Source organism: Acanthaster planci, linkage group LG03, assembly GCF_054643075.1.
Source record: "Acanthaster planci isolate LZ-2023a linkage group LG03, COTS_SCS, whole genome shotgun sequence".
Lineage (NCBI taxonomy): Eukaryota > Metazoa > Echinodermata > Asteroidea > Valvatida > Acanthasteridae > Acanthaster > Acanthaster planci.
In genome coordinates, this window is record NC_141779.1 from 17,108,404 (window position 1) to 17,135,673 (window position 27,270).

The following is a 27,270-nucleotide window of genomic DNA, read 5'->3' on the forward strand; positions in this document are numbered from 1 at the left end:
TTATTTGGTTGGGGCTTTGAGGAAGGCAATTTGTCTACAATGTGAGATGTTACAATAGCTGTCCTTTCCAAATGAAGCTATGTTTGCATTCAAATGTTCATTGTGTATCCTACAGTATCCTAATTACAACTCGACAGCAAGTTTTTGGTCCTTGTACGAGGGCTGTTTTTTTCCAGATAACAACATGCGCAAGGGTTTGGCGGCACTTTACCCACCTCCAATCAACATGACGATGATTGTGAAGATTTTCTCGATGTCCGTGTTTGCTGAGACATTCCCAAAGCCGACGCTCGTAAGGCTACTTAATGTGAAGTACAACGACGTTATGTATTTGCTTGCATCCCTTGGGCCGCTGTCAGAGTCATTTCTGACGATGGGTGTATTCAAATCAACTCCGAGGTTATTAATCCACCCTGCAATTTAAAAAAAGGAGGATTAAAGTCACAGATGAAGTTATCTGTAATCTAGCTGTAATCTTTACGGCAGAGTCTTTAGAATTGTTAACACTGACAATATAGTTTGGATTTTATCTGAATGTTGTAATTTGTTGTAATATCACAATATATAATTTAGATCAAACCATAACTTGTAATTTGGAAAAGGGGTATATAATGACACGTGCATCTTTTAAAAGTTACATTTCACAGACGACTGGAGAAGAGTTCACTCTGAGCTTAAATGCTATTGGTCATTTTTGCTCCAATTTCTTAGCTGGATTTTTTTTATGGCACGCACTCCATGGTCTGAGGATTTTAGAGGTCAAAGGTCATTAATTGCCTGCAATACAGTTTTTATTGTCTTTGTGAAGTGTGGAAAATTCCTAACAAAGAGCATAACGATCTTGCAGACGGAACAATGTCGTGTCAGAGAATGTTATTTCTCACACTAAGGACAGGACAATATTTTTTGCATCTGAATTTGTAAGTACATGCACTAAGTATCAGTTTGTTTGCTTTTCTCCGAATAAAGAGGTATGGGTTTTGGAGCATTTAAGGGGTAAACTTTTTTTCTGATTTAGAGGAAAAAAAGCTCCTCACGAGACACCATATACCAGCATGTTTTTACACATAACGTCAGTTAGGAGTGTGTTCAACTTCGGCTTCTGCTGGACTTTGCAAACACCACCGGATGGTAGGTATAGCGCATAGGTCAGTGCAGTGGGAGAGATTAGCGCCCACCCCTGAGTGTTTTACTTCTTGCCAGTCAAGAACAGGGCGTATATTGGAACTATGCAGTTCAAGTAAGCCACCGTCATCGTTTGCTTACCGAGGTTCCAGGTTTCCATGTTTCCTCTCTCCATAGTTCCTATTCCATACCACACACAGCCCAGCCAGTGAGCCAACAGGGCAAAGGCAATCATCAGGAATGTTAAAGTAATGGCACTGTACTGTGAGTAACGCTCAATCTTCTGCAGCAGGCGGAGTAACCTCAGCAATCTAGCCAGCTTCAGCAGCTGAATGGTGGCAACCTGTAATACCGCAAGTCAGATTGCAAGTACAATGTATTGTAAAGGGTCTGTGGCAAAGGAGCACCTTCGTTACAGTACACTGAATAGAGAGATTGCACTCCACTCTTTTTCAGTGGTTCCCTGCCATGTAAAAGGAGCTATTACTGAGTACCAACTGCAAGGGGTCTATAGCGCACGACTTTAGGCTGGATGACTTGTGATGAGTATGTTAGGTATCTCCCACGTAGTCATCTGTAAATGTGAGTGGTTTATGGCAAGGAAAGTAAAGGCAGGAATATACAATGGAAACATCATTCAAACAAATGGTTCATTAGAGGTTCGATCTGTTCTCGTCTAGCACCCCAACTTCAGTTTTCTCTTTACCAAGTAACCGCTCAACCGTGAAACGTCCATTATACTAATAAAAAAGTCGACAGTTGAAGTTGCAGGAGCAGGGTCCATTATTTCGTCCTTTGTGACGAATTCTTCTTTCTGAATTTCCTTACCGTCTTGATATTGGACACTGTAACAATGAAGTCGAAGGGAACGGCTGCAAGAACATCGATGAAGAACCACGTTTTGACATAGTGCATAGCAATTTCTTTCCTCTCGTACACCACAACACCCGTCTTGCTGACAAATGTCGTTGTAAAATTTACACCAATATCTGTTGAAGAGAAGCATTTAGAGGGAAAGGTTAATTAAAAGCAAAGGGAGAGACAACTCTACATAAAATACGTGTACTTCATAATTTTCCTTGGATATTTCACTTACCTTGGAGCACCCCATCTTGTTTTTTATGTCCGTCTTTCCTTTTCTTTCCAGTTTCTCTTTCTATTTTATACGGTTTGATGTGGTTTGATATGGTTTGGTTTCATCAGCACCAGTCGGTGCACTAAAGGTTTACTCTTGTATCGTACATATCCCTCGTTTGCAACCAAAGCTAGCATAAGTTGTCATTTTTAGAGGCTGCCATTCAAAGGATCTCTACTTATCTTCTCCCCTGTATGGCAAGAACATATGTATTCATTGGCCGGTAATTGGTAACATGTTCTTTGTTTAATTGGTGACTGCATGATTGGCTTAACGCTAAGGAAATGGCGAACTTAATGCATACAGGGTTAAACATTTCATGTTTGCAACGATTCCTGTCTCCTTTACGAAGAGCTGGACAAATTACACAAGTAACCTAGGACGTATTTTGATTGTCTCTTATTTGTAGTTTCTTTTCTCCGACTCAAGAAAGTTGCCACGGCATAGCTGAATAGACGGATGAATCTACCCATGTTCATAAGGCTCTAGGAACAAGTAGTTCGTGAAACCTTTGTTGAATGTAGACACATACCAACACCCACACACCAGAGTTGTAATGACTCGAGTCCCAATGGGTTAATGACTCGACTCGAATCTCTTATGGAGACTAGACTCGAGTACAAGCTTATAGGACTCGAGTCCCAAATTTTTTTTAAAAATTAGTTTGCTAGATACCAGTCACCCTAAGTTATTTTCAATACATGTATGTGAAAATGAAAAAAATACCAAAAAATGATTCACATGTAGTTGTGTTTTTATTGTTCAAAGATTTGTGACTTAAATGGACTCGAACTCGGTAATTGACTGCACTCAACTACACAGAATGACTCAACTCAAGTCGACTTCTTGACCGAATGGCTCGCCTCAAGTCACAATGTTAAAATGACTCGAATCGAGTCACCAAATTTAGTGACTCGTTACAACACTGCCATACACACTTGCTTTTGGCATACTGTGTTTTCTGTAGCTAAGAAAATTTGGAGAAAAATAATCACTTTCTCTCATCGCTGTAGCTGTAGTTTTTTCCCCACAAGTGTTCCTCCTCATTTTGCGAAGATATTTTGTAATACCAAAAAGACTGGTTTTCAAAGAGGGGAGATATTATGTGGACCTGTGAAGGTGCACACTTCTTCGAGCCTTGTGGGCCTATTAGTTGGGACCTACTTTGTTCTCAGGTCTACACAAAGTATGTAAAACAAACTCACAGTTAAACACGGGGCCGGGGAACAGACTTGGATCTGTAGTTAATACATGCAGTCCATTTCAGAGCTGTAAATAGAGAGAGTAGCGCAAACGTCAGATTTTGGAACCAAAATCGCTGTTGGTTATGTGTGCAGTGCCACATGCAGATATTGTGCGCTTAATCGTTCATGAGCACTAACATCTAATCCACCATTTTCTTTCGAACAATTGAGACACTCCCGTCGCAACTCTCGCTATAAACAGCTCTGGTCAATTCCACGTCACGCACAAAGGGACCGCCACTCACCGGTGAGAAAGAGAACTTCCACCATGATATCTAATACTGTTGTGACTGTGTGCTTCTGAGGTTTTACTGCTACATTGTATGGCACTACGATGGCTATGTAGAGGGTGGCTATCAGTACCAACCAATCCCATATTGACTTGAAGGTGCTGTAGTGGAGGATAATAAACTTAGACTTCTTCATGGCGGCCACCTTGTACTCGGGAAGGACTGTCCTCTTGGGGGCTAATAGGCTATGCTTTGGGTACAGAGAGAAAGAAAAAACAGTGAGGGTTCAGAAATGTTTAAAAAAACCAATAGAATTGCCATCCACTCATCTGTTGTCAGTAAGTCTCGAACCGCTAGTTATTGAAATAAGCTGTGACAAATGGAATTCATTCGACATTCCTGGTTCCTTTTGATTAATAAGATTGAAATGCTTTGAACCAAGAGTATTACATTGCCGTCCAGTTCTTGTTTTCTGTGAATGTATGAAAGCTGTTTTGTATTTTTTACATGAATACGATTGGAGATCGATGAAAACATTAAGGTATGCTTATATTATAGGATGACTGCAGTTTAACTTCTACATAATCTATTATCTCTTGGCGTCTTACTGATTCTTGTTTTGGAATTGTTGTGTTGGAAATTTAGCTCGAAATTGGTGTTCAGTACTTTTATTGTGATACGTATGGAAATCCGAAAGTCTTACAATGCAAGGAAAACAAGGTGAAGGAGTTTTTTGTGAGACTTTTGTGATCAAGTAAGCACGCATTCCATATTAGATACTTCCTCAAACGCACTTTGAGCAAATGCAAGTACTTGAAAACGAGTACCGATGAAAGACGAAGCCGGATGACGAATCGACAGGAGATGCTGTCTGTCGTCAGTGTGATGTAAATTTGCGTTAATATGAAGCGCCAATTACCATGACAACAATTGCCATCATTGGTTGTAGTACCAGATAACAAACTTGTACTTAGGTCAGACGACATTAAGAACTTTGATAGGCAAGCGGATACTCGTGTTCATTATAGTAAACGAGAATATGAAAGGTACGCGTCTCGAATGAGTATGCCCGTAACGTATCTTCAGTTAGCACAGGATCTTGGTAACGTGTGGAGCATTAAATGCCTGTATGACGTCAAGAAGAGCAACTCTTTATTCAGGTACAAATTCAGGATTTTTTTAAGGGTGGTAGTCTGACCTTTGAAAGCAATTTGGTCCCTAAGTGCTTCCGACCCCCGGAAGTAGTGGCATGGTAAAATTGGCATCAGTATGAATGAGTGAAGAGCTGTACTAATGTCACACATTTTATGCAAAAGGTTTCCTTTTTTTCAAACACCTGTCACTTTCTGTTAAAATAGGCAAAACTGGAAAGAGGAGGGGTCAGAACATCTGTAAACCCCAGATCCATCCTCAGTTATTCATGGATGCTGCTAGTTAATGATTTCATGTAGCGTCTGTCAGATCCTAAGACCTACACTGTTGAGTTTAAGTTTTCTCCGTTTTTTCTTCTCTTGCTCCTTGAGATGTCCGGACAGATGGTACAAGACAGCCCTGCTCCGCCTTCTGGCATAGTTGTAGTTTGATGGGAGCTCGTCACTGTCGCTGAGGTAGTTGTTCGTGTCATCTTCGTCTTCGTTCTCGTCGTCCTCGTCTTCACCATCACCTGAAACAGAAATTCACAGTCAGAACACTGTAACATGCGTGTTCGACTGTGTGAAAACTTCTCCTGAGATCTACTCTCTGATATGAAATGCACGTGAGAGATTTGTTTGAAGTAATAGGGAGAGAGAAAAGTCTTAAAATTAATTGAGGAAATTTACATTCGAACTGAAAGAAAGGGACAGTAATATCTCCATCAAGATCAGAAAAGAGACGGGATAGACAGTTTGATCAGTAAGCGGAAACTTACACTCCACCTGGAATTTAAACCTTCAAATTTCACACTTAAACTGAATGAGGCAGTAAAATATAACATCCAAGTATTTAACTTGCTTGTAAGCGAGTACCAAATGGGGAATACGGGATGCTTGAACGAGTTCGATTTATTGGTGTATATATGTCATAGACTATAGTAGAGATGTTATTGAGACTGGGTTAGAATTTGAGAGTTATTAATTTCATTTTTGTCATCTTGTCGGTTTCGTTAAAATGCTTACACAGTAAATGTTTATGTGCATGGTGTCACAGTCTTTGTAATTAGTCGCTGAAATGTGATTCAAGTCATGTCTGTAGTAATGTTTCTCGCAGTGATCCAAGTCAAGTGTGTGATTCGATTCGTCTTTGAGACGCCGAAAGTGTGACTTGAGTCGGACTATTGTCGAGTCACTGACTCGAGTCATTGCAACTCTGTAAAAAAATGTTATCTATGTCTTCGGAGTTAAAACGAACAGGAGAAAACTGGCGCTGTGTCCCCTAAGAGACGGTAATTCGTGATTGCATGCCTCTGAGTCCTTGGCTAAAAACACGTCCAGATTGCTTTCAAAAACTATATATCGTAAAAGAATATAGCTGCATGCCATTTTTCAAAAATAAAACCAAACCATCAAAGTGAACCTTTATGTCTAAGCTGACCTTATCTTAAGTTTTTTTGCGTCACTATCTCAAAGGGTATTCAACTGCCTTTGTGGTTTTATGCTAATGAGATTTTCCATAATTATTTGCAAACCTGTGATGGCATCCCTGAGAGTCTCACTGTTACTTTGATTTCTACACAAAAAAGTCCTCAAATTTTGTAGATTTTGTAAATTGTCGTCTTTGCTGATTCCTCGTAGCTTATGTGCATAGCAATAAGCAGGTATCAGTCCTTTTTCAGTAATGTTACCAGTGAGCGAATTCTGGGTTCACGATTTCAACATGCACTCAACTATGTCTTCCTTGAATGACATCATATCAACAACGCCCTCAGTTGTCAATGAAAGCGTTGGTGTTCTGAGTGTTAAAAATAGTGCGCTTTTCATTGCATTTAACTAAATATGAATGTAAAAGAATTTATTTTCATTCATTGGAAAAAGAGTCAAAATTGCAGAAACCTTGTGCCCAAGAGAACTTTATTAACAGTAGGCCTATAGAATATTATCTCCCGCTCATCCACATGTAGAGGTGGAAAATTATATGAAAAAAAAGAGAAATCCTTCGTATGTGTTTCCATTTGTTTTGCCTGACCTCTTGTGGCACCGTCAATGTCTTTCATTTGTTTAGTGTAATTGGATACTCAGTGCACCAGCCTCTGTAGGTGGTCTCTTGTGACATTCGCGAATTGTCAACGATGACATGATAATTCGTAGCTTGATGAGAGAAAATGCTCTATCCCGTTAGGAAAACAAAATATCCTGTCAAAGATTTCGAGTTGAATCCAGTCAATCTTACCAAGCAGCCCCTCAAGGTGGCCCAGACTGAGATAGAAGGCTTGCAAGTGAGTCCTGTCTATGGCTTTGGGTCCTGTCACTATCACTTACAAAAAATAAACGTCATCGACGCAAAACATCCCTGGAAATTTTCACTAATCTGAAAAGCACCGACCTTTGCCTCGCTCTGGACACATTTTGCTCAGCCTAAACAGGCTACCACTCAAGTGTACATGTAAATATGCCGCTTTAGGTTGATTTCCAGCTAGTTTGAGTTTTCCGTATTCATTTTACGGAGAAGAATTTTCTGTAAAGCCCTGCCATATGATCTTCGTGACATTGGGCCCAGTCTTGTTAACTGTTCAACTCGCTGTCTCTTAAATAAGTAGTGTACAAAAGGCAATGAACACAGAGACAATTTCCTCGGGGAGATTTTATTCATTTGTAATGGCGTATCTGGTCTGCAATTCAATTGCAATCGATTTCTATGCACGCATCTCTGTCCAGAGCTCGAAGACAAAGTACCCTTGTTGATTATAAAATGAAAATTTCTGATGCGTAGCGATAGAGGACCGGCTGATAGTCATCGGTTTGGGGTGGTCGACATCAAGTCAGCCCTGTAATCTCCGATGAATTGGAAATGCCAGCATCCTTAATCTGCGTCTGGGGGAGCTGCCAATTTTCCAATCAAGACGAAATTGTCGACAGTACTGGAGATTGTTTTGATAGCTGAATATTATTTGAGTTCGGTGTTCTTTGGTGAAAGGTCACGAATAACGACACTGAGAAATGATTATGAAAAATAGCTGCGGTCAATCTTTCCAGGAATTCTCGGGGAGCAGTACCCCTGGAAAATCTTTTCGGTATGATACTGCAGCCGCAAAAGTCTTACTTCCACTGTTAAATGCACTGTGACGGATTTTAAGTATCCCACGAGATTTTAACAGCCAGTTACTGTGGCCGAAAATTTGTATGTTTTTCTGCTGCTCGGTCTAAACGATTTTTTCTTGAAATGTAGTTCAACATCGGTAATGCACGAACAATACAAACGTCGACAGACTATGACTTTGAAGCCTTCATATCTTGTGAATATTTTAGACACACACGAAGCTTCATGCCAGCTGAGAAGTGATTAATGCTTGAACATCTTACGAATTAAAAAAAAAAAGATAATCAAGATCAGGTCTTTTTATGGTATTCCTTGAATTCGCCTTCAAACTGTTTTCATCTGCTATACGTAAACACGCCTTGTCCAGCTTGTCCGCGTACAGGGTTGTTTGTATAATGCCAGTGTGTGGTCAGTTTGGATGGGATTAATTTTTTTCAGATCCACCCATGTGGATAAAAAACTAATCAATCCTTGCTCCATGCAGCGAGTCGGCCTTCCAGGACTACCGGTCAGTAGTTAAAAGCATTTCCCGTGCCTTGCTGGCAATATCGGTACGATCTCTTCTGCTTCATTTGGGAGCGCCCTTTGCTTTTTTTTTTCTTTATTTTTTCTTGACAGGTTGGATTTTTCTTCGGTTCTCACGAGATACTAGACATATTGGATTTTTTAACCGTTTCTCACGAGATAATGCAAACATTACTGAATAAGGCCCAGCAAGCTCTTGTCCGTACTGATGTAACGTAGGGGTATAACAGGTGGTGAATGGTTTGAGAATATCTATTTGTTTATTAAGATCGGTCGTTAACTAACAATTCAAGTAAACTCAATAGGGCCTATTCAATGTCACAATCTCTAGCATTGAATGAGTAATTTTTTTAAAATTTTTGTTAAAGGCTTTATGTACTGTGCTTTTTGCTACCACGGTTACCAGTTGTAGTATTGTTCGGAATTGTTTTGTGAAGTTTTAGCAATATTTTAAGGACTCCTTTTGTTTATGTTGATTCCAAATCGTCCGGTATATATAGTAAGAACGCGTATTCCAATATTCGATTGAAATACTCGAATATTCCATTATCACTTTATCCATAATGACTTAACCTTACAGTTGATAACACCGAGAACTCTCGGCTCTTTTCTTAGTTTCGATTGAAGGTTTCAGTTTCGCAGTTTATTCCTGAATTTTACACACCCTAGCCCAATACCTATCTTTAGAGTATTTTCATAGCCTACAAAACGGTTCTGAGATCGAGACAGTCGGAAGCATAACATATGAAGCTCAAGTTTAAAAACGATCTTTCTATCAGAACTTGGAGAAGTCACTTTTTTTCAGTCGGACAAATGCATTCCAATTTCATGTCATCCATGCCACCCAGATAATGTTTTATTGCAAGGCGACGTCAAAGTAAGACGTTTATCAAAAGATCGCATATCTTCACCCTCTGAATCCAGTCCTCTGTTGTCCGTGTAGTTATGCCTAGTTCATCCTTCCTATGGGAGACTCCTGACACGAGCGTACTGCACACCTTTGATTCAGACAAAAATTGTCCTACAGCTTTCCAGTGTGTTTTAGGTGGGGATGTTGCTTAAGTTTGTTTTTAAGTGAATGATTTGACTTTAATTTCCTGCTCATGATTAAGGGTTATGAAATGAACAACGGCAAGAAATGATAAGCCAACTTAGCTTTGTACACCTTTACATATGTTTGTATTGCCGATTCAGTGTCAAGTAACTGTTGTTTATGCAACAGTAAATCAACTCGAAGTCTTGGAAGTTACAAGTGTATCTCGATTTTTCGTAATAACAACCCGAAGTCAAACTATGTGATACCAAGCTTACCTGTATGCCCGTTCACGGAATTCATTGTTTTCGACTTTGTGATGTCTTTGTGCGATGCCAGGAATAGAACAACTTCCGCCTTCTCATTCTTTATGGGAACAATATCCAGAAGGCACCAAAATGGAGTCACTGCATGCGAGAAAACAAAATGAGATTCAGCTTTCAAAAAGCTCTTCATTTCCGCAAAGAGAAATTTGAAGTACTTCGAGAGAAAGTATAGGAAGTACAGAGAATTTGCAATTTGGTGGAGAGACAAAACCTTTGCTAAATTAGGCAAACTTGAGGACAACCATGTAATTAAATTTCGAACCATTGTCTTGCTTATATATAACAGGTTTGCCCTTACCCAACGTATATTAATAAGCACTGTATGCTCAGTGCTTGTCCGAGAGTTATATATAATTAACATCTCCCCAACGCAAAAATACATCTTGAAAACATTGTCTTGCTGTTAGAAGTTAAAATGGTCACTGAAGGTGTCAACTAAATTAATCGAATTAAAACTAAACTCAACAACGGGGTTGACGTTGTGACATTCTGTTCAATGCACATAATTTACGTGTCTTTTTATTTTGGTGTGTTTTACTTACAGTCTTTCTTCTGGAAGATAACCTCTGTCTTGTACTCCTCTTGGTTGTCCAGCACGGTTTGAATCTCCTCAATTTTCTCCTGCGGAGTGTCTTTACCGAACAAGAACTTACAGGCACAGCTCTTCTGCATGACCTCAGCCCGTGTAAACCCGGTAAGTTCACAGAACCCATCCGAACAGTAAACAATGGGGTAGGTGTTGGGGACTTGTGCGTTGCCCAGGACAAAATTACTGTCTGTGGGGAAATTAAGACAGTTGTTTTGGTCAGAGTTGCCATGTTGCCATCACACGTCTGCAGAAGTCAGTTCAGAATCCACACGCTCACAATCACAAGTCATTCAGACAAAATATCCTACACAGGCGTTGCTTGACATTTCCTCGTCCTCCAGTGTACTTGTGACCCCACATACGACTAGACTTGCAATTGGTTTGTGATTGGTTTATTAGAGACTTACACCCGTGGTTTGGGGTTACAAAATGGCAGCGGTTATTGCTTCGCCAGTTGGAGGAGGGGAGGGAAAAATGAAGGCAGCAAAGTGCGCTGCACAGCTCTGCAACACTTGTGATGTTCATATTCATAAATTGAAACACGAGAGAAGAAATTTTCACATGTTGGGAAACAAGTTGAATCATGACTTGATATAAAAAGCGGTTCGGTTAGTATCTGTGAAGTGTATCTGCATCTTGCAGTAAGTATGCTTGGATCTGAATGGAGTGTTTGAAACGAAAAATGCCGATACTTGGCATTATAGTTAATGTAGTTGAATGCGTAGAAGGCTGGGACTTAGTACTTATCAAAAGGCACTTTTTCCCTTGATACAAGTATTGAAGATTTCTATGCATCTTTATATCCGAATTCGAGAAAATGGTACATATCGTTCCCAACTCAATTTAATGAAGTTCAGTTGGGTTCAATCCAGTTCGATTCGATTCGATTCAATTTGATTAATCAAATTAAATCAATTCGACTCCAATCGATTTGATTCAATTTAAGTTTAGTTCAGTTCGGTTAAATCCAATTTAATTCAATTCCATTTGATCCAATCCAAGTTATAAGGCTTTCTTAAAATGTTATGAAAACTATAAATTGATCACGTTTACATCAACATGATGCACATTATCAATTAGACTACAGGCAGCAGTCCAGGATTACACTAAAAATCAAACAGAATTGGTAAAGATAAAACGAAATGCACCCATGTGGAGGTCCACTTGTAGTCTTGCTATGCAGTGTTTACAATACTATTAAAGCGATTGAAAAAGTACCACACTCTCGGGGAGGCATTTATATTGTTCATACATGTGAATGCGATACGTCTTGGGTGCTTCTCTATGGAAAAGTAAGCTTGCAAGAAAAGCACCCTGGGGTAAATCCGTAATGTACACTGATTCCATTGCCCCTTTAAAGCTTTTCATGTAAGGAGTCCACGTTGGGTTGCGTGTCACGTAGTACGAACGAAACTCACTCTCACCGCGGCACTGGTCAAGACCAGTTCACTCGATACTGTTTCCAGCAACAGTACCTAAAAATATAATAGCATGTGCAAATACGAAACGATCAAGCCTTAAAAGGGTTTATATTTACCAGGTTATCATCTGTGTCTCCAAGACAAGGGGCGAAATAACTGGCAATGTAAACACACTTAAAAATTAACCTAAAAATAAGACAGTTGACGGTCGGTCGACTGTGTGTACTTAATGAAGGCTTATTCAGCGGTGTCATGCAGCCACATACGCAGCTAGAATTTTGAACATGTTGCACGATGTTTCATCGATACCCCGGCTGCTGTTGAAAGCGCACCTTGTGGACTCCTTTTGAAAGGAGAGGTGTAAGTAGCACCAAAAAAAAAAAAAAAAAAACAAGCCATCAAACAGGGTTAAGTAGCTACGGAAAAGATGGCACTGAATCTCTCCAGCGCGGGACTAGACTGAACCACTGCCAAGCATCGTTGCCCTGCGAGCCTTGCTGATGCTTTGGTGAAATGTTTTTGTTGCGTTTTATGGAAGTTCAAACTGGATGAATTGTAATGTGAGAATGTGAGAGTTAAGACCTGATGTCAATGTTTAACTCCAGTGTCCTCGAGCAAGTGCGTTCCTTTCTACATCTGATTCTTGACAACTGGCATATGTGCAGTGCATGGTTATCTACTTGATCGTTAGGAGTAACTTACAATGGACTGGGCAGTGGTCTGAGATATGACTTCACTGCCATGAACTGTGCAAAAACACTCCAGTACACGCTACTTCCGTTCTGAACGCACTGAATGTCATGGCTTTAGATTAGACAATTTATTTCCACAAGTGGGGCTCGAGGTTTCTTTCTTTTCGAGCTGAACTTTTGTAAGTCTTGCATGAGCATTATAGGGTGTTGCAATACTACTTTAAGGAATCACGCTGTTCTTTCATCTTGATCCGACAGGAGTTTCTTGGAAAAGTTCATCGACTGCGATCTAGTTCTGTCGTTAATGATTCTCCCACTCATCTCTAGACTTTGTTGCTCTCAATCCCAGGCAGACAGCGAAGCATGCTGTTATGCTCCATCAAATTTAATTCGCATCGGTTGAGATTTACCCCATGCAGACATTATGTGTTTTGGGGAAAAGTTCAAAATCAGTTTTAGTTATTAATGTGACAAGGCCCATAGGGCAAACAGGTATCATGACTCAGTATACACATGCATCGTGAAATTCGCCTTTAAGCACAATGATCTCTTCAAGGAACACTCTGGAAATCGGACCTTGAAAAAAGGAATATCGATTTTTTGTTTTTAGCACAAATATCGAATATCGTTGTATATAAACCTGAACATGTAAATGCAAAGCTACTGAAGTACTGTTCAGTTATAATCATATAACAAATCCATGCAGACCAACTCACAAAGTTTTCTTAGTCTTGAAAACAACGTTGTAGGCTAATGGAATTATATGCCAACTCAGTCACATCGTGTGAAACAGGCATGCTTATTATTTTTATCAAAGGCACAGCTTGCAAACTCAAAGCTGATTGGTTAATGAATCTACAGCATAACCTACTTTTCAAATACATGAGTAGGCATATAGCATTCTCGGTACTTAAAATCGTGAGCTGTCTTGGATTGCGTTGGGAGTTTTAAAGAGGCCTATAGACAACAAGTGCAATCCATCTCTATTAGTTTCCGTGCAGTTCCTGCCGTATCCCCTGCAAAGTGTGTGCAGAAGCCGCCCCAGTTGGGACGGAACTGATATAAATGGCAGCATTTATCAGTTATGCCGTGATATTCTGATGACAGATGATGACTTTGTGTTGAACGGCTCCACGCGCCGATATGATTTCCCTGTTTATTCCCCGAGGATATAGAAGGGAGGTTGAGAACAATATGGATATGTTGAAATGTGCAGGCTGAGCGAATTTCCGTGACAGAAAATTTCTTAACTGACCTAAATTATGACACGAATTTATGCGAGTCCTTCATCATATTTTATTTTGTACAAATCTAATTTCAATAATCTTCGATGATCTTTTCGTTGCACCAATCCTTTCTCCGTCGTTTTGCGTTAGTAATTTGGGACATACTCTTTCTTTATGTTGTTATACGTTACATGAGTGTGTATAATTATTTGTTGATTTTTCCAGCTTCATCTATCCAGTTTAATTTACATCAGTTTATTCATTTCTCATTATCTTTTCAAATATACTGAGTTGTTGGACCCTAACGATTGTTTTATAATGGATGTTTTTTTATAATTACTACCAGTAATTTTAGAGGTAACTAAATAATTATTAATTGGCAACCAAGCACACAGCAATAGTTAATTCTGCCATTAAACTTCAAGAGCACTTGAATACATGTAGCACTTGATAAAATATTCCCCGTCTTAAAAGTTGGTTTTAAACGTCGCAGGCTGGTAGCCAGTGCACGTAGTTTCTACTGTGGCGTTTGTTACTCGTGAGGCCAACACACACACACGTACTGCCCCGCTTACGTTACATACCGGTACCTACTGTGGACATTCCTTTGTTTTCATGCAGTTAAGAAAACTCACTCTTCCTTTTACCACACATGACCCCCTACCCCAAAATGCCTCTAAACCCCTTTTCCAGGGAGGGGAAACATTGCATGGACATGTGCAAGTCCACACAACGCCATCGTACCCTTCATTATGTGGACTTCTTTTGTGCCGAGGTCCACACTATGTATGACACGCCTGTACACAATTACAATCTTAACGAGGAGGCTTGTCTTGATGAACCCGGTAGTAGATCTGACGATGGGGGCTCCATTCGCAGAGACAGATCCTAGGATACACGGCGGTTCAGTGGATCGTAACTTGGATTCACATAATATTCCAGTAGCGGAGTATACCTATATAGAGAGCAGAACTAGCCCAATTGAAGATAAGTAAACCGATGTCTGATTTGACTGATGGAATGGCAGAATCGTGTGACCAATTTTTGTTTGTTCTCTCGGTTGATAAAAGAGTGATCCGAGTGGTGTTAAAGGAGCGAATGAGGCTCGTTTGGCTGTAACTGAGATGTCAGTGGTCGCTCTCAGACTGAGGAATAACAGAAATGAAATCAGGTGATGAGAGACCATCCTTGAGGATTGCTTTCAGAAGCAAATGGTAGCACAATATAAGTTGATCGTGGTATAGTAGCCTATGTACTAATACTAAGTAGGCTATGTACTTATGACGTCACACTTTATTCACATGTGCTCTTTCCTGCGGAGTCAATGGGGTCACGGTTCACCGAAGACCATAGAAAAGCACGCACGTAACCAAAGTGTGACCATTATCAGTGCAGAGGTCTTTGTCAAGAAGGCAGTGGGCGTACAGGAGAGGTTATCCAGCGGAATCACGTGGTTGTGATGACGGATAGCCCAACGATTTGTTGACGGTGTGAGGACGGCCATCGGATGTCAAGTATTATGAGGATTTTCCTTTCGGAAATGAATGATAGTACCATTTGGATCGCTAGAGAAAGAGACTACAAACGACCAAAGTGGTTGTCCCAATATTACTTTGATTGATAAGTTCCCGTTGGATTCATGGACAAACAAGAATTAATAAGCTTTCAGCTTGACAATAACGCTTTGATTCTCACTTCTCGGCCTCGATGACAAAGATCATGTGTTTATGTTGATGGCTCTCTTTCAGAAACACGGTTGCGAGTAATTATATCCGGTCCCAATACTATGACAGAATTTACTCTTGAATCTGATGATAGCGGTAACATTTTAGGCTTTTGTGCCGAATGTTTCATCCTGCTAAATTTGAATCGGGTTGGCACATATATATATCAATTTCTGTTATTCAACAAAGTTTTGGCTGACTTGTGTGTTTTCTTTTGTAATGTACAGATGGATGTTAATTCTTCAAATTAACATCAAATTTCATTTGAACAGACTTCTTAAAATGTATTGGCAATAATACGCCTCACAAGGATTACCCCTCTCCCCCCCCCCAAAAAAGAATTGAAATCAGTGAGCCATCTTTAAAAAAAAATCAGAATGTTTCTTTTTTTCTACGAAGACACTCATCGCTTACGAAACTCTGTGTAACCTTGACATTTCCTTCAGTTTTGCTATTCAGTCGGACCAGGTCGTTTGACATCCTCTCCCGTGTGGGAAAACATTGTCAAGGTCGGGTCCTTCCAGTCCGACGAACCAATATGTTGTTCTTAAAGCCTCCGTGATAACAACATTCCGCGTTCTCTTCCCTTCGCGGTAAATATGGATTGATTCGGTTCCTTAGGTAGTGTTATGTACCAGCACAAATTGGCTTAAAAAAATACCCTGCGCAGGTTGCATATATTTAAGCCCACGCGTTAATCAATGAGGCAAAAGCGGGCCTTATCAAACCGCACAAATCAGGAAGGAAAGTTTTGCCCAGTTCGAGTATCCTTTGATATAGTTCCTGCTTGTTGCAGGCCTTCTTGTATTAAAGAATCAAAAGTTGTATTACCTTAATGTTTACTTAAATTCGAGAACTTTATTGAAAGTCAATTTTAATTCTGTTATTTCGTATTCTTCATTCTGCATGAAACTGACACTGATTGCTTAACATGTTTTGATCAGCGCTTGTAAAAGTATCATATGCTTACATTTCTAGACAAATTTGTCCCCAATGCGGAATACAGAATCATATTTGGAAAAGCAAACATGAGGAGACTGGGAAAGAAAAACGAATTCCATTAAAGACTCTTCACCTCCGGCATTATCGTTCCTATGTCTCCTTGTTCATGCACGTTTGTCGTCACTTCATATTCTTACTTGACGACGAGATTGTTTAACGTGGCGAAGATTTTTACCCACCTACAGTCGCTGGACTCCAGATTCAGTCCGGTTGATCTGATGAAGCCCTTGTCAGCAAAGGTTATATTAAACTTTAGAATATTTTTGAAACGCAGATGATTTATAAAAGTTTATTTCCGTATTACTGTAAAAAACGAGACGTATCTGTTTTATCTGTTTTTATTTCAGCATAACCGAATGACTACCCTTAAATTTAACTTTTGAACTGTTGATCTGTGTAGGAGAACACAGAATTACTCTTGTCATGTGTTTTGGATTTTTGGAAGTGAGTGTTCAACGTTTGTCTATTACTTCAGGTTATTTTCAGTGTCTGTAAATTCATATACTATAGCAAATATTTGGCGAAGGCCTTTTTCCAGAGGTAATCTTTTAAAGAAGTAAACACCCCCCCCCAAATTCTAAAGGTTTGCACGTGCCCCCCCCCCATCCAAGGGTTCTGGAAGTGCCCCATCGGGGTCAACATTCAGGCTCAATTCTGTTAACAGTCACTTTCGCTCAGGATATTCTCCAATTCTCCGATGGACCTCCAGCGTAAATGTCACTATGTTGAAGAACCGACACTCAGTATTAGGGAGTTTAGACGCCTAATCCCTCGATTAATCCCTCATGTCTGGAGTTCAGTACTGAATTTCTTCTAAACAAACAAATATCTTCCTGCGCGGTGGCGGAAAAGATCAAAGCACGAATACGTCGACCTATCAAAACAGCCTGGTTATGCGGGCCTGCCGGTACCTTGTTTATTTCAGGAGAACATAGTGACGTTTACTGACGAGTGAAATAGCAAAGATGCGTGTTTAAGCTTAAAGGCTTCTAACTTTGCTCCTCCAAAGAAAAAGAGTCAAAAGAACCGAGAAATGGTAAAAGGCATATGCAACCCACGCAGTTTCAAACTCGAATAACCGCAGAAGCTATTGTCAATGACTACATGCCCGTATAGACCTTTTCCGTTTGTATCTGAAATCCACATTACAGACTTTCAGTAATTCTTTTCCGTCCCTTCAAAAATCGGTATGTTTTGCAATCTGTCTCGTTGGTGGGCCTACCATAGTGCCGTCTTCATTATCGCCAGACGTAAGCCAATTTCACCATGTAGCCCAGGGCTGAGCTTTAAATATATATACCAGGCAATTTCCGTCTCTTTATGATGGATCCCCAGTGGAAGCTTAGAAACGGAGATGATAGTCGAAACTTCTAATACACCCGCCATCAGTAAATAAAATGAGATCAACGGATGGAGAAAAAAAGGAGGGCCTAATACCACCATTTTTGAGATGGTCGTAAGAGGCATGAGATCAGTATACGAAGTGCATACAGGAATTCAAGAGACGATCAACAAGATGTGACTGAAAGATGTACCTGTAAAAGAACCTTATTTTCAGTTGCGCAGCACTAGTCTTGCTGTCAAGCGCCCCACGCACAGGTACTATTGAAAGACCTGCGGGTCTTTCTTTTTTGTTTGGACACATTTATACTACCATGCAGCTAATTTACTCAGATATCTGCTCAGGCCTCGGATTTATGTGACTCTCTGGATGGATAAATGGAACTGCAGTGTCGTGAGCGATCCGTTTTGCCCTCTGAAGCGTCCACTTTGCCTCCTGATGCATGCACTGTTGGTAGAATCTCGAAATCGCCAGTATAACGGCTACACCATTTTGTCGAGGCTCAAAATCTGGACTATCAGATTTTGTGCTTAGTATCTTACTGTAAAGTAAGTACATGCCAGCGTCAGACAAGATGTGAAACCTTTCCGCCCGGAATGCCATCATTTTCGAGAGACAGGTAGAGAAAAAAGAAATGTATACGTTTTCCAACGAGCGTCCAGAAGTACGATCGTTCAACATATACCAACAGAAATGGCGCAACACAAAATGTGTGTGATGCGTGTTGCTATATGAGCAGTTACTGCTTTTTAATTGGTTACATTACAATAAACGCATCCAATACACCTTCGGTACTCCCAAACACATAATCAACTTACAAAATAGATATACAACTGGAATGATAGGGTGATGGAGAATTGGATTGGTTAATAAAAATAAACTCGTTTTCATAAAAGAAATTTTATCTCGCGTGACAATATCACCATTTCATTATTCCCCCGAATAGAATGGTTTGGTCCAAGCACTGTTCAATATGTCTGTCGTCTTGAAGTTGAACAAAGCCTACAATTTCCAGACAATAACTCCCCATTTTTCCTTTCACAATAACTCCTTAGCCCGTAAAGGTGTATGATGTGCAATGACGACTTGTGGACGGTTTTTGACCGACGTGCATGTCGTGACATGAATGTGTGACGTGGTCGTGCATGCGCCTGTCGCCGAACCGTGACTGTGATGGGTGTAGTCACTTTAGGCCTACTGCACGATGGAGTGTTCTTTATTTGACGAATCCACAGCGTTTCATTGAAGCCGTGAAAAATACGTCTTTTGGGAGCCATCTTTAATCTGCAACTTGACCTCGCCAGTGCTTTATCCAGGCATTCATGTGGTCCATGGATTTTTTGTTGGAAGAGGAATGAGACAAGCTGCATTTTGAATGTTAAAAAAGAGCAGCGTTTTGTTTACTTTACTTGAAGCAGTGAATTCAAAGAATTAAACAAATCAATGAAACGATACCCACTGTAAGTTAAACACACCCCCAAACCAACCAATTATGAAAAATTACCGGTTACTAAACTCTGCGTTGCCGGCCCATAAGGGCGAAGATGATGCCAATGAAACACTAAAAACAACATACTCGCATACTCCTAACCATTTTGAAACTCGGTTGGAATTCAATGGACAACAGGTGTTTCCCCCTCAACGTCAACGGAAAAGCAAACAGGTGATTTGCCTTGTTCTCTTTACCTAATCCGTATTTGGACTGTTTGCCTCTGGTGTTGGATATTGTTTTTCCATAGACCGCGGGAGGAGCTTTCTGTTGGCTTGTGATGTTACGTTTCTTATACTTAGGAGTGCCGTCTTTAAAGAGATGTGGCTTGCTGAAGCTGCGCTATCGCGGAAGTTTTATTATACCTTCTGTCCGTTGGAGCAGAAATAAAAATGTACATACCGCAGCTTTACTTTTCAGGAAAGAACTGCTTTTGGAAAGAAATCGACAGTTGTCACATTATTTTGGTACACCTGTGAAGTTTTATCGCGTACCTGCAGGCCACCAAATCTTAAGAGATGTCTTGGGCGTTTTGTGCGTGTCGTTATGCAATACAGCCACAAAGCAAATGCGTTATATGTGAAAACAACATATGCAGCAAGGTTGAGACGGAGAGAACCCCCCTGCTTTGTGTTGGTCATTGTCCCGCAGGAATCTGGGGAATTCCTTTCAAACATCTTGGGGGGGATGTGTTAAGTAACAATAGTCTGGAATGTGTATAGGGATTGGATATGGGGGGGGGGTACCCCTCGGTCTCATTTCTTGCTGGGTGTAGGAAACAATAATCCGTTGGCCGGTTGTCTCCAGTTAGAAACGGTGTACAAAACGAATCAGTTGAGCTGAGGTACCAGCCACGTGAGGAGTCTTGACATGCACAGCAAACAAATTATGTTCGTGTGTGGGTTTGCATTACACTGGGACCGAGAACCACAGCAAGTCCAAGTCTGTTGCAAACGGTCGTTTGCGTTAAAATAAAAAAGTGCTCAGCCCACAGGAGATTGATACTATAGCTAAAAAGGCCACAACGTCGAACATGAGGCCCGACTGGGTGAACGTGTGCGGAGCGACTTTAACTATCACACTACCTCACCAAACCACTTGTAAATTAATATTAGATGCGGCAAGTGGAATGGAAAGCTCGAACAAAAATGCATGCCACATAATAACCTGAACTATAGTAGACGTAATCGGGAAAACACACCTAGTTTTAAAGAGAGTGTTACTTACAGTGGTCAAATAACCACAAAATTTGTCATTAAAGGTCACAAAATTTAGAGAGGGGGAACCCCAAAAAAGGATGCATTGATATTTAAAGTGTTACACCCAAGGTTTAAACCGTAATGGGTAATGTGACGTCACCTTCATCAGGAGGACAGCCCCTGTGAGTGCATCTCTTTTTTTGGCAGTTGAAATTGTGGCCACGCGCCATGGCCTCAGAATAGCCCATATGCCGCACAGCTGCCCACATAATGATGTGCTTATGTGGCTTCTTACCCAGACTATCGGCATCGATCGATACCTGGCACTGTGCACATTTTTGTCTGTACTTTCATTAATAGTTGACAGCGATTCCATGTCTTTCTTCCGATTCAGAGATATTTGTTTCTCCCTTGCCGACAATTCCCACAAAAAAGTCCCTGTGATGCAGCTGTCGTCCTGGCAACGTTCGTGATTGGGTTTCAAAGCCAGGGACAGTTAATGGAAAAATCGGCAAGTGAAGGGTTCTCGTGACCAAGTCTGCCCGGCCTGGTCGCCGTGTTGCACTCCTTCAATCAGGCTGTAATAGATACCTGACTGCTCTCATTCACAGCGCTTTTCATTCGCCTTACCGGCATTGTGCTACAAGGCGTCTGCCTCGCTCATAATTTGGCAACACCGTCAGCCGAAACATTTCACAGGGTAAAATAAGAGAGATATATTTAGACCATAGGTTGTCTCGATGTGCCACATCGATAGCGCAGGGCTCATATTAAAATGTCCCAAGATGATACGTGTGAGTTTGACACAGCCGGATCAAAAATGCGTTTCAAAATCCCAATGATACTTGTCTCCATTGTCTTCCAACTCTCAACACTATTGTATCATTTGAGTGAATTTAACATATCTGGTCTCTTCTGATTTCAGTGCATTTTGTGTTAACTTTCTGTCCTGTTAAGCCTAAGTTATGATACCCTTCCATCAGTCATATGGTTCTCGTTAGTTTATCCACTGAACCGTCCGGACGGTTCGCCAAAACCGACACCTGCGTCTACTCGTACATTTCGTCCTCATTTCGCAAATCTCACTTCCAGGTTCTGCAGGTCTTGTCAAGTCTCTGTGGTGTGCTGCAATAACCGTATGCCCTTTTGAACTACGTGCTTCACGGGTCAGCCTTGTTTGTAACCAAATGATCCATTTCTGTTGATGTCCAACTTTGGTGGTCTATTTTTGATCTGGGTTAATGCAACAGAGACAGATCGGGTGACAGAAGAGTGGAAAGCCGCGCGATGCGGGCAGGTGTCTAATGTTTTGCTCCGTTGCTTTAAGTATTCTGGAATTGACGAAGACATTTCTTCAAGTTACACCTTGCTTGAACGAAGTATTACCAAATGTTTAGATTCCTGGTATCAACCCCAAGTATTCGAAGAGCAATCATGGCTATATTTAGTAAAGCTAGAATGCGCTTTAATATGCAACTGATTTTTTTAACAGAATGTTGCACAGCAAATAAAATGCGTTGGGTATGGGTCAGTGGGAAAATTTTAGATCAGGATCGGATGACCATTGTTTTTATGTTAGATTAAGAAAGGATTGTCTTGGAACCGCAGAAGTTGGAAAATTTGAGATAAGACGTGTTTGGAACAGGTCTCGACAAAGCCTTCTTAAGAAATTACATTCGTCCTTCTTTCACGCTGCATTTTCATTGAGGTTTGGATTGTGAGCGAGGTTTCATATTATAAAGTGGGGTTAAAATATACTATAATAATTCGATAAATGTATATTGAGATACGAGAAAGTGAGGATGAGAGGCATATGAAATCAAGATAACGTCCAAATTATTCGAGAATTTACGATAACAGAGGGAGATCTCACTATTAGTGTGTAATCCTATCAACTTGTTATGTATACAAGACACGGCTAATTTGTTATAGAGGTTTTTAATTGGTTCTTTTGCTGTTTTTTTGAGATTCGGGTTAGAAGTGGTACCTTCCTCTCCTTCCACCTCTATGACAAGACTTAGAGTCTCAGACCGACCTGTGAACTCGGGTTTTCAGTCCTCGCCTGATTCCATGAATTTTTCTGACCATTCAGAGGTTTTCTTCTACATCTTCTCTATGAAGATTTCTTCAGTCCGAGCTACTGTGTCTGCGCAAGGGACCTCTGTTTTATTACTGGAGGAAATTCAGATACCTAAAGTAAGATATATTCGTATACTTTCTTAAAAGTAAAACTTGATTTAGAATTAAAAAAAATTCCTAAAAGTTTGCCAAAACGGAAGACAAAGAATGGTTCATATTCCCCATGTATGCCCATTCTATCTCGATGACAGTCAAAAATGTCAATTTAATCAAATTTAAAACGTTGACAAGATATTTGGCGAAATAATTGGGTCCTTTATACGTTATGATGGATGTCTACACTTATTGATAATTCAATATCTGAGACCTATCTCTCAGTAAAAACAAGAAACCTTGTTTTAGCAGGAAGGTGTGAGTTAGCTGCAACTTCTTTATCACCATAGTGACATATCCTTGGTAACGACTTCCTTTTGACACTTCCAAGTCATTCTGATCAATTCTTCTCTCATCCGGCCACATCGGATTATATTAACTCCCGCTAAATATCGATATTAGATTTTTTCCCCCTCCTCCGGAAAAAAATCACGCTACAAAGTGCTTAGCCAGGTGGAAGATGTCTTCTAGATTTAATAAGGCATGCTTGCCTGCACACGTCTGATATCTCGTAATCCGTCTCGGGTGTCTTTTCTCAGGAAATCTCGCAGGCCCCGTAATTCCTTCCTGCTATTTCCTGACATTTTGTTTTCGCATCATTGTGTTGGGATCCTGTTAAGTGACAGAGAGTATTCCTTGGTGAAAATACACCAGGGGACGAAAAGGGCCTCACCTTTTCGTGTTCCAAAGCGGGTAGGAAAAAAAATCTGAACAAAAATTTATACACAAGCTGTGATCCCTCGCGTGCATTGAGTTGGCTTTGCACACAGATCATGGTTCAAACATTCATATCGGTACCGGCCGATTACATGTACATGTATATCTGGCCTTTAGACATACACGGCTGGTAAACTTACTGCAACCCCTACTGACACATATCAGTTAGCAGTTCAGCTGATGCAATCTGAAAATGATTCTTTGGGGCAAATCTTGACTTACACGCTGTTAAACAGCAAAAAGTAGCCTTTTAATTAAACAATGTTGACAAAACTGCACTTCATCCATCAATATTTGGGGAGTTTAAATATTTACAATTTAAATTATCTTCCCGACAACATTAAACAAAATTAAGTAACTCTGTGTTGTCAGTTCAACTTGACTATTCGATCAGTTCAGACACCTTTTGAATTCTTTTCAGTATACAAGAAAAATAATTTCGGGTAAATGGTCAATTTTCAAATGGTAAAAAAACAGAGAATCTACTGTTACTTAAAAAGGCAGGTATGTGATTTTAAAAGCCGAAGCTTGCTGGGCCTACTTTTTAAATTCGAAATTGGACAAAATATTTTCCAATGACTGAAAGAAAGACCAATAAACCAACGGAGGGTCACAAGTACATGTACATGTATGGACAAACTTCAAGTAGATATCCTCACGCCGTTTAACCAGTGCGTCTGTGCACATCAGCACAGACCCCCCAAAAATTATTACCCTGGCTCCTGTGTATTGTTTGGGGTCGGTTGATTCATCGCACATTTGGATCCCGGAGTGATCTCTTACTCGATGCAGTCATCTAATCATCAAAGTGCACTCTACCTGTTGTGCCCCGATTGCAGAAAAGAAAACACCTGTCCGTGCACTAGAAACATCTCTCATAATGCCCACGGGAAGGAGCTTGCCTGCCATAACCGCGGCACCGTTGGTTCATAAAAATGGATAGATAAATGAGTTATTACAACACAAAATGAAGTGACAGCCTTATTTACATGCAGGCAAGGGAAAATAATTATTGGAGACGTGGGGAGAAAGAGAAGGTATTAACATGTCCTGGTTGCAATCATGTATGATGGAATACAGTTCATTTTGAAATTCATTACAGTGTCTATTGAAAGATGGCTGTTGGTTTGTTAGGCAATATGTTCCATTCGCTTTCGTTACGTTATGGAAGTCTTGTGCTTCTCAGGAGAATGCATCTTAACTTGAAGTAAATATAGTAATTAGGTGTTTTTCTGGTAAGATTATGTTACAGAGTAATTTAAAAATTAGTTCCAATCCAATATGACAATCCTTGAGAAAACCTTTGTACAAGTGTCGGTTTACTATCTTTCATGTTTTGGTACTGATGAGAAAGCTGCAGCTTTTCCACGAGTCCTTAATTGACAAACAAGTTCGAGTTTTTCCCTTCATGCGCTGTACTTGTAGTGTAATTCGTTTTTCCCAGTGACGTGTTAAATTTGCTAGTCCACCGTTCCCAGTGCCCTTTTCGAACCTTTTATTGACGAACGAGGTGCGAAGTATCAATTTGCAGTATGGATCCTTGGAGGTTTCATCGCGTATGAATGCTAAGATGCCGGTTTATCCGACAACTTCATTTTTATCGTCGATAGTTATTGATCGGTGCCTACTCCAATGAGCTTGTTTTATCACTGCGTCTAAGTTTGTTTGTTTGTTACGCGATGCAAAATGCGAAGTGTAGTTTTCGGTAACATCAAATCGAATCCCAGCGAGGATTGCTTTTAGTTCAGTCCTATAAATTAGTTTTTCATCCTACTTGCTCTATTTTCAGTCTTCATCTTACCATTTAAAGTGTCTTTCTATGCCTTGAGGGTTTGGTGTGCTATTACAAATCTTCATATACGTTGAAAAATAAAATTAACTATTACGGCTGTGTGAGCGCCAACACCTACCGGAATTATCGATTTTTCTAATTGGTTTTACGCGCTAAATGAAGTTTGTTTGTAATTTTAATAAGGGAATAAATATGTGCTTAGCCGGTCTTAAAGACCGGCTCAGGCCAAGCACATGTTTATTCCCATTCATAAATATCTTTTTTAGTGAAAGAGTCAACAGAAGTCAATATATAGGCCTACTGGATGTGTTACGATTTTGTTCCAGAATTTTACTTTCATATTCCCGAACACCCCTGTCCATTTTATGGTATATTCCTTGTGCAAGTAGTCAAACAGAATCTCCTTATATGTGTGCCGCGTGCACACACACTCTTGACCAATCAGAATCGATTAAACTGTCTCGTATAAAGGTGCCAGCGCGCGATTTACGCAGCGGGCATTATCACTTCTCAGCAGGCGTTATCAAATTTGAATACACGCTCAAGTTTGTACGTTGTCGGTAGGGAGACTGTCTGAGGTATTTATGAATTTTGACCGAGTGAAAGATAATTAGTCAGTAATTAAAAACCATGTCTTAGTACGCTATTTCTATACCCATAACTTTCTCAGACGTCCCTTGCCTGTAGGGTTGTGTGCCTTGAAAGTAAATCTATACATGTTCTGTCACAGCTTTTTTCCTGGGTATCCTTGTAGTAATTTGAAGTTACTACACTTTGAACGCAGTTGCAGCAGAGGTTGATTGGTAAAGTTATTTCTTGGGTGAAGGTTCCGAAAACTACACCACGATGCACCATCAGGTTTATGATCAAGGAATGAGGGAGGGCTTTGCAGCGTGTGAGCCTGTGAAGGAAATAAGATGCACCCGTGCCAGTCATTCATAATCCGTTACTTTCATTCATTATGGATCTGGGGCAGTGTGAGCTGGTCTCCCCTTTACAGCTGTTTCTCTTCGTCTTTTTATCCGGTCTCACATATTCAGCATCCTCTCTGTCTGCTCTCAGCACCGGGGGGAGCCAGAACCACTCAAGTGCACACCTCGCCACTTAGCATTCCCAACTAATTTATTGGCCAGCAATTTGTCAATTTGCCGGCCCCAACCTTTCGTGTGAGCCGTCATCGGTCGCGGCAAACAATACACTCCCGCGAAGAGGTTCAACCTGCTCGCCTCGAGGCGCAGAGGACGCTAGAAGATGGTGGGAAAGATCTTAGAAATATTACGACCTCAGGCCCTATTAAGAAAAGATGCACTGAAAAGTCGGGGTGGGTCAGGACTTGGATGTGATATTTGACCAAGGGGATGCCGGTATCGTTAGGAATGGCATTATTATTAAGAGCAGAGTTGCATTGGAGTCAATCGTATCCCTGTTTTTCACAAAAATCTCACAAATATGGTCAGCTAACAGTGGACGGTAATAATTAATAATCCGCTTTGTCCGAGTTCATTTAAATGGAACTCGAGACCAGATGACTTACGTTTTACTTTTCAGTGTGGTATAAATAATACCAAACATCTGTTCAGTTATGCTGGCACGTGCACCACACTCGCCATTCTCGCGGTAAACCAGGTAAGGGCTCCCCATGGTTTCTATAAATTAATCGTCCCATTGCAATCTCCTAAGGTATGCAGATAGCTTTGAATTTTATCTGCGTATACGCTTGGTTGTCTGTTCTCATAATTTATACCTGCAATACATATAAACTGATATTGGTGGTTCTACATTCTGCGTTTCACATAGGTGATGATACCACTTTTTTATAGACCGGGCCAGCTTTCGTTTATTTGAAAAAAATTACATGACAAAAAATCAATAAAAATGGAACAGAATCTCAACGTACATGTATTCCTGGGGATGGGAAGTACATCCACGCCTGAAGTATCGTCGTCAGGTACCTCAACCACAGCCGTTTCATGCGCAGTGAGGAAGATTTTAGG

At 40.5% G+C, this 27,270-nt stretch overlaps 1 protein-coding gene across 1 annotated transcript in view; it reads right to left on the minus strand.

Moving 5' to 3' along the window:
* LOC110989765 (voltage-gated delayed rectifier potassium channel KCNH8-like) overlaps positions 1-27,270 on the minus strand; it is an 81,486-nt gene that overhangs the window by 7,434 nt on the left and 46,782 nt on the right. Inside the window, exons 2-8 of the mRNA XM_022254383.2 lie at positions 10,394-10,627; positions 9,804-9,932; positions 5,210-5,397; positions 3,750-3,984; positions 1,954-2,114; positions 1,267-1,468; positions 216-413 (exon numbers count right to left, since the gene is read on the minus strand). Coding sequence (XP_022110075.2) covers positions 216-413; positions 1,267-1,468; positions 1,954-2,114; positions 3,750-3,984; positions 5,210-5,397; positions 9,804-9,932; positions 10,394-10,627 — 1,347 coding nt within the window. The remainder of the gene's footprint in view (positions 1-215; positions 414-1,266; positions 1,469-1,953; positions 2,115-3,749; positions 3,985-5,209; positions 5,398-9,803; positions 9,933-10,393; positions 10,628-27,270) is intronic.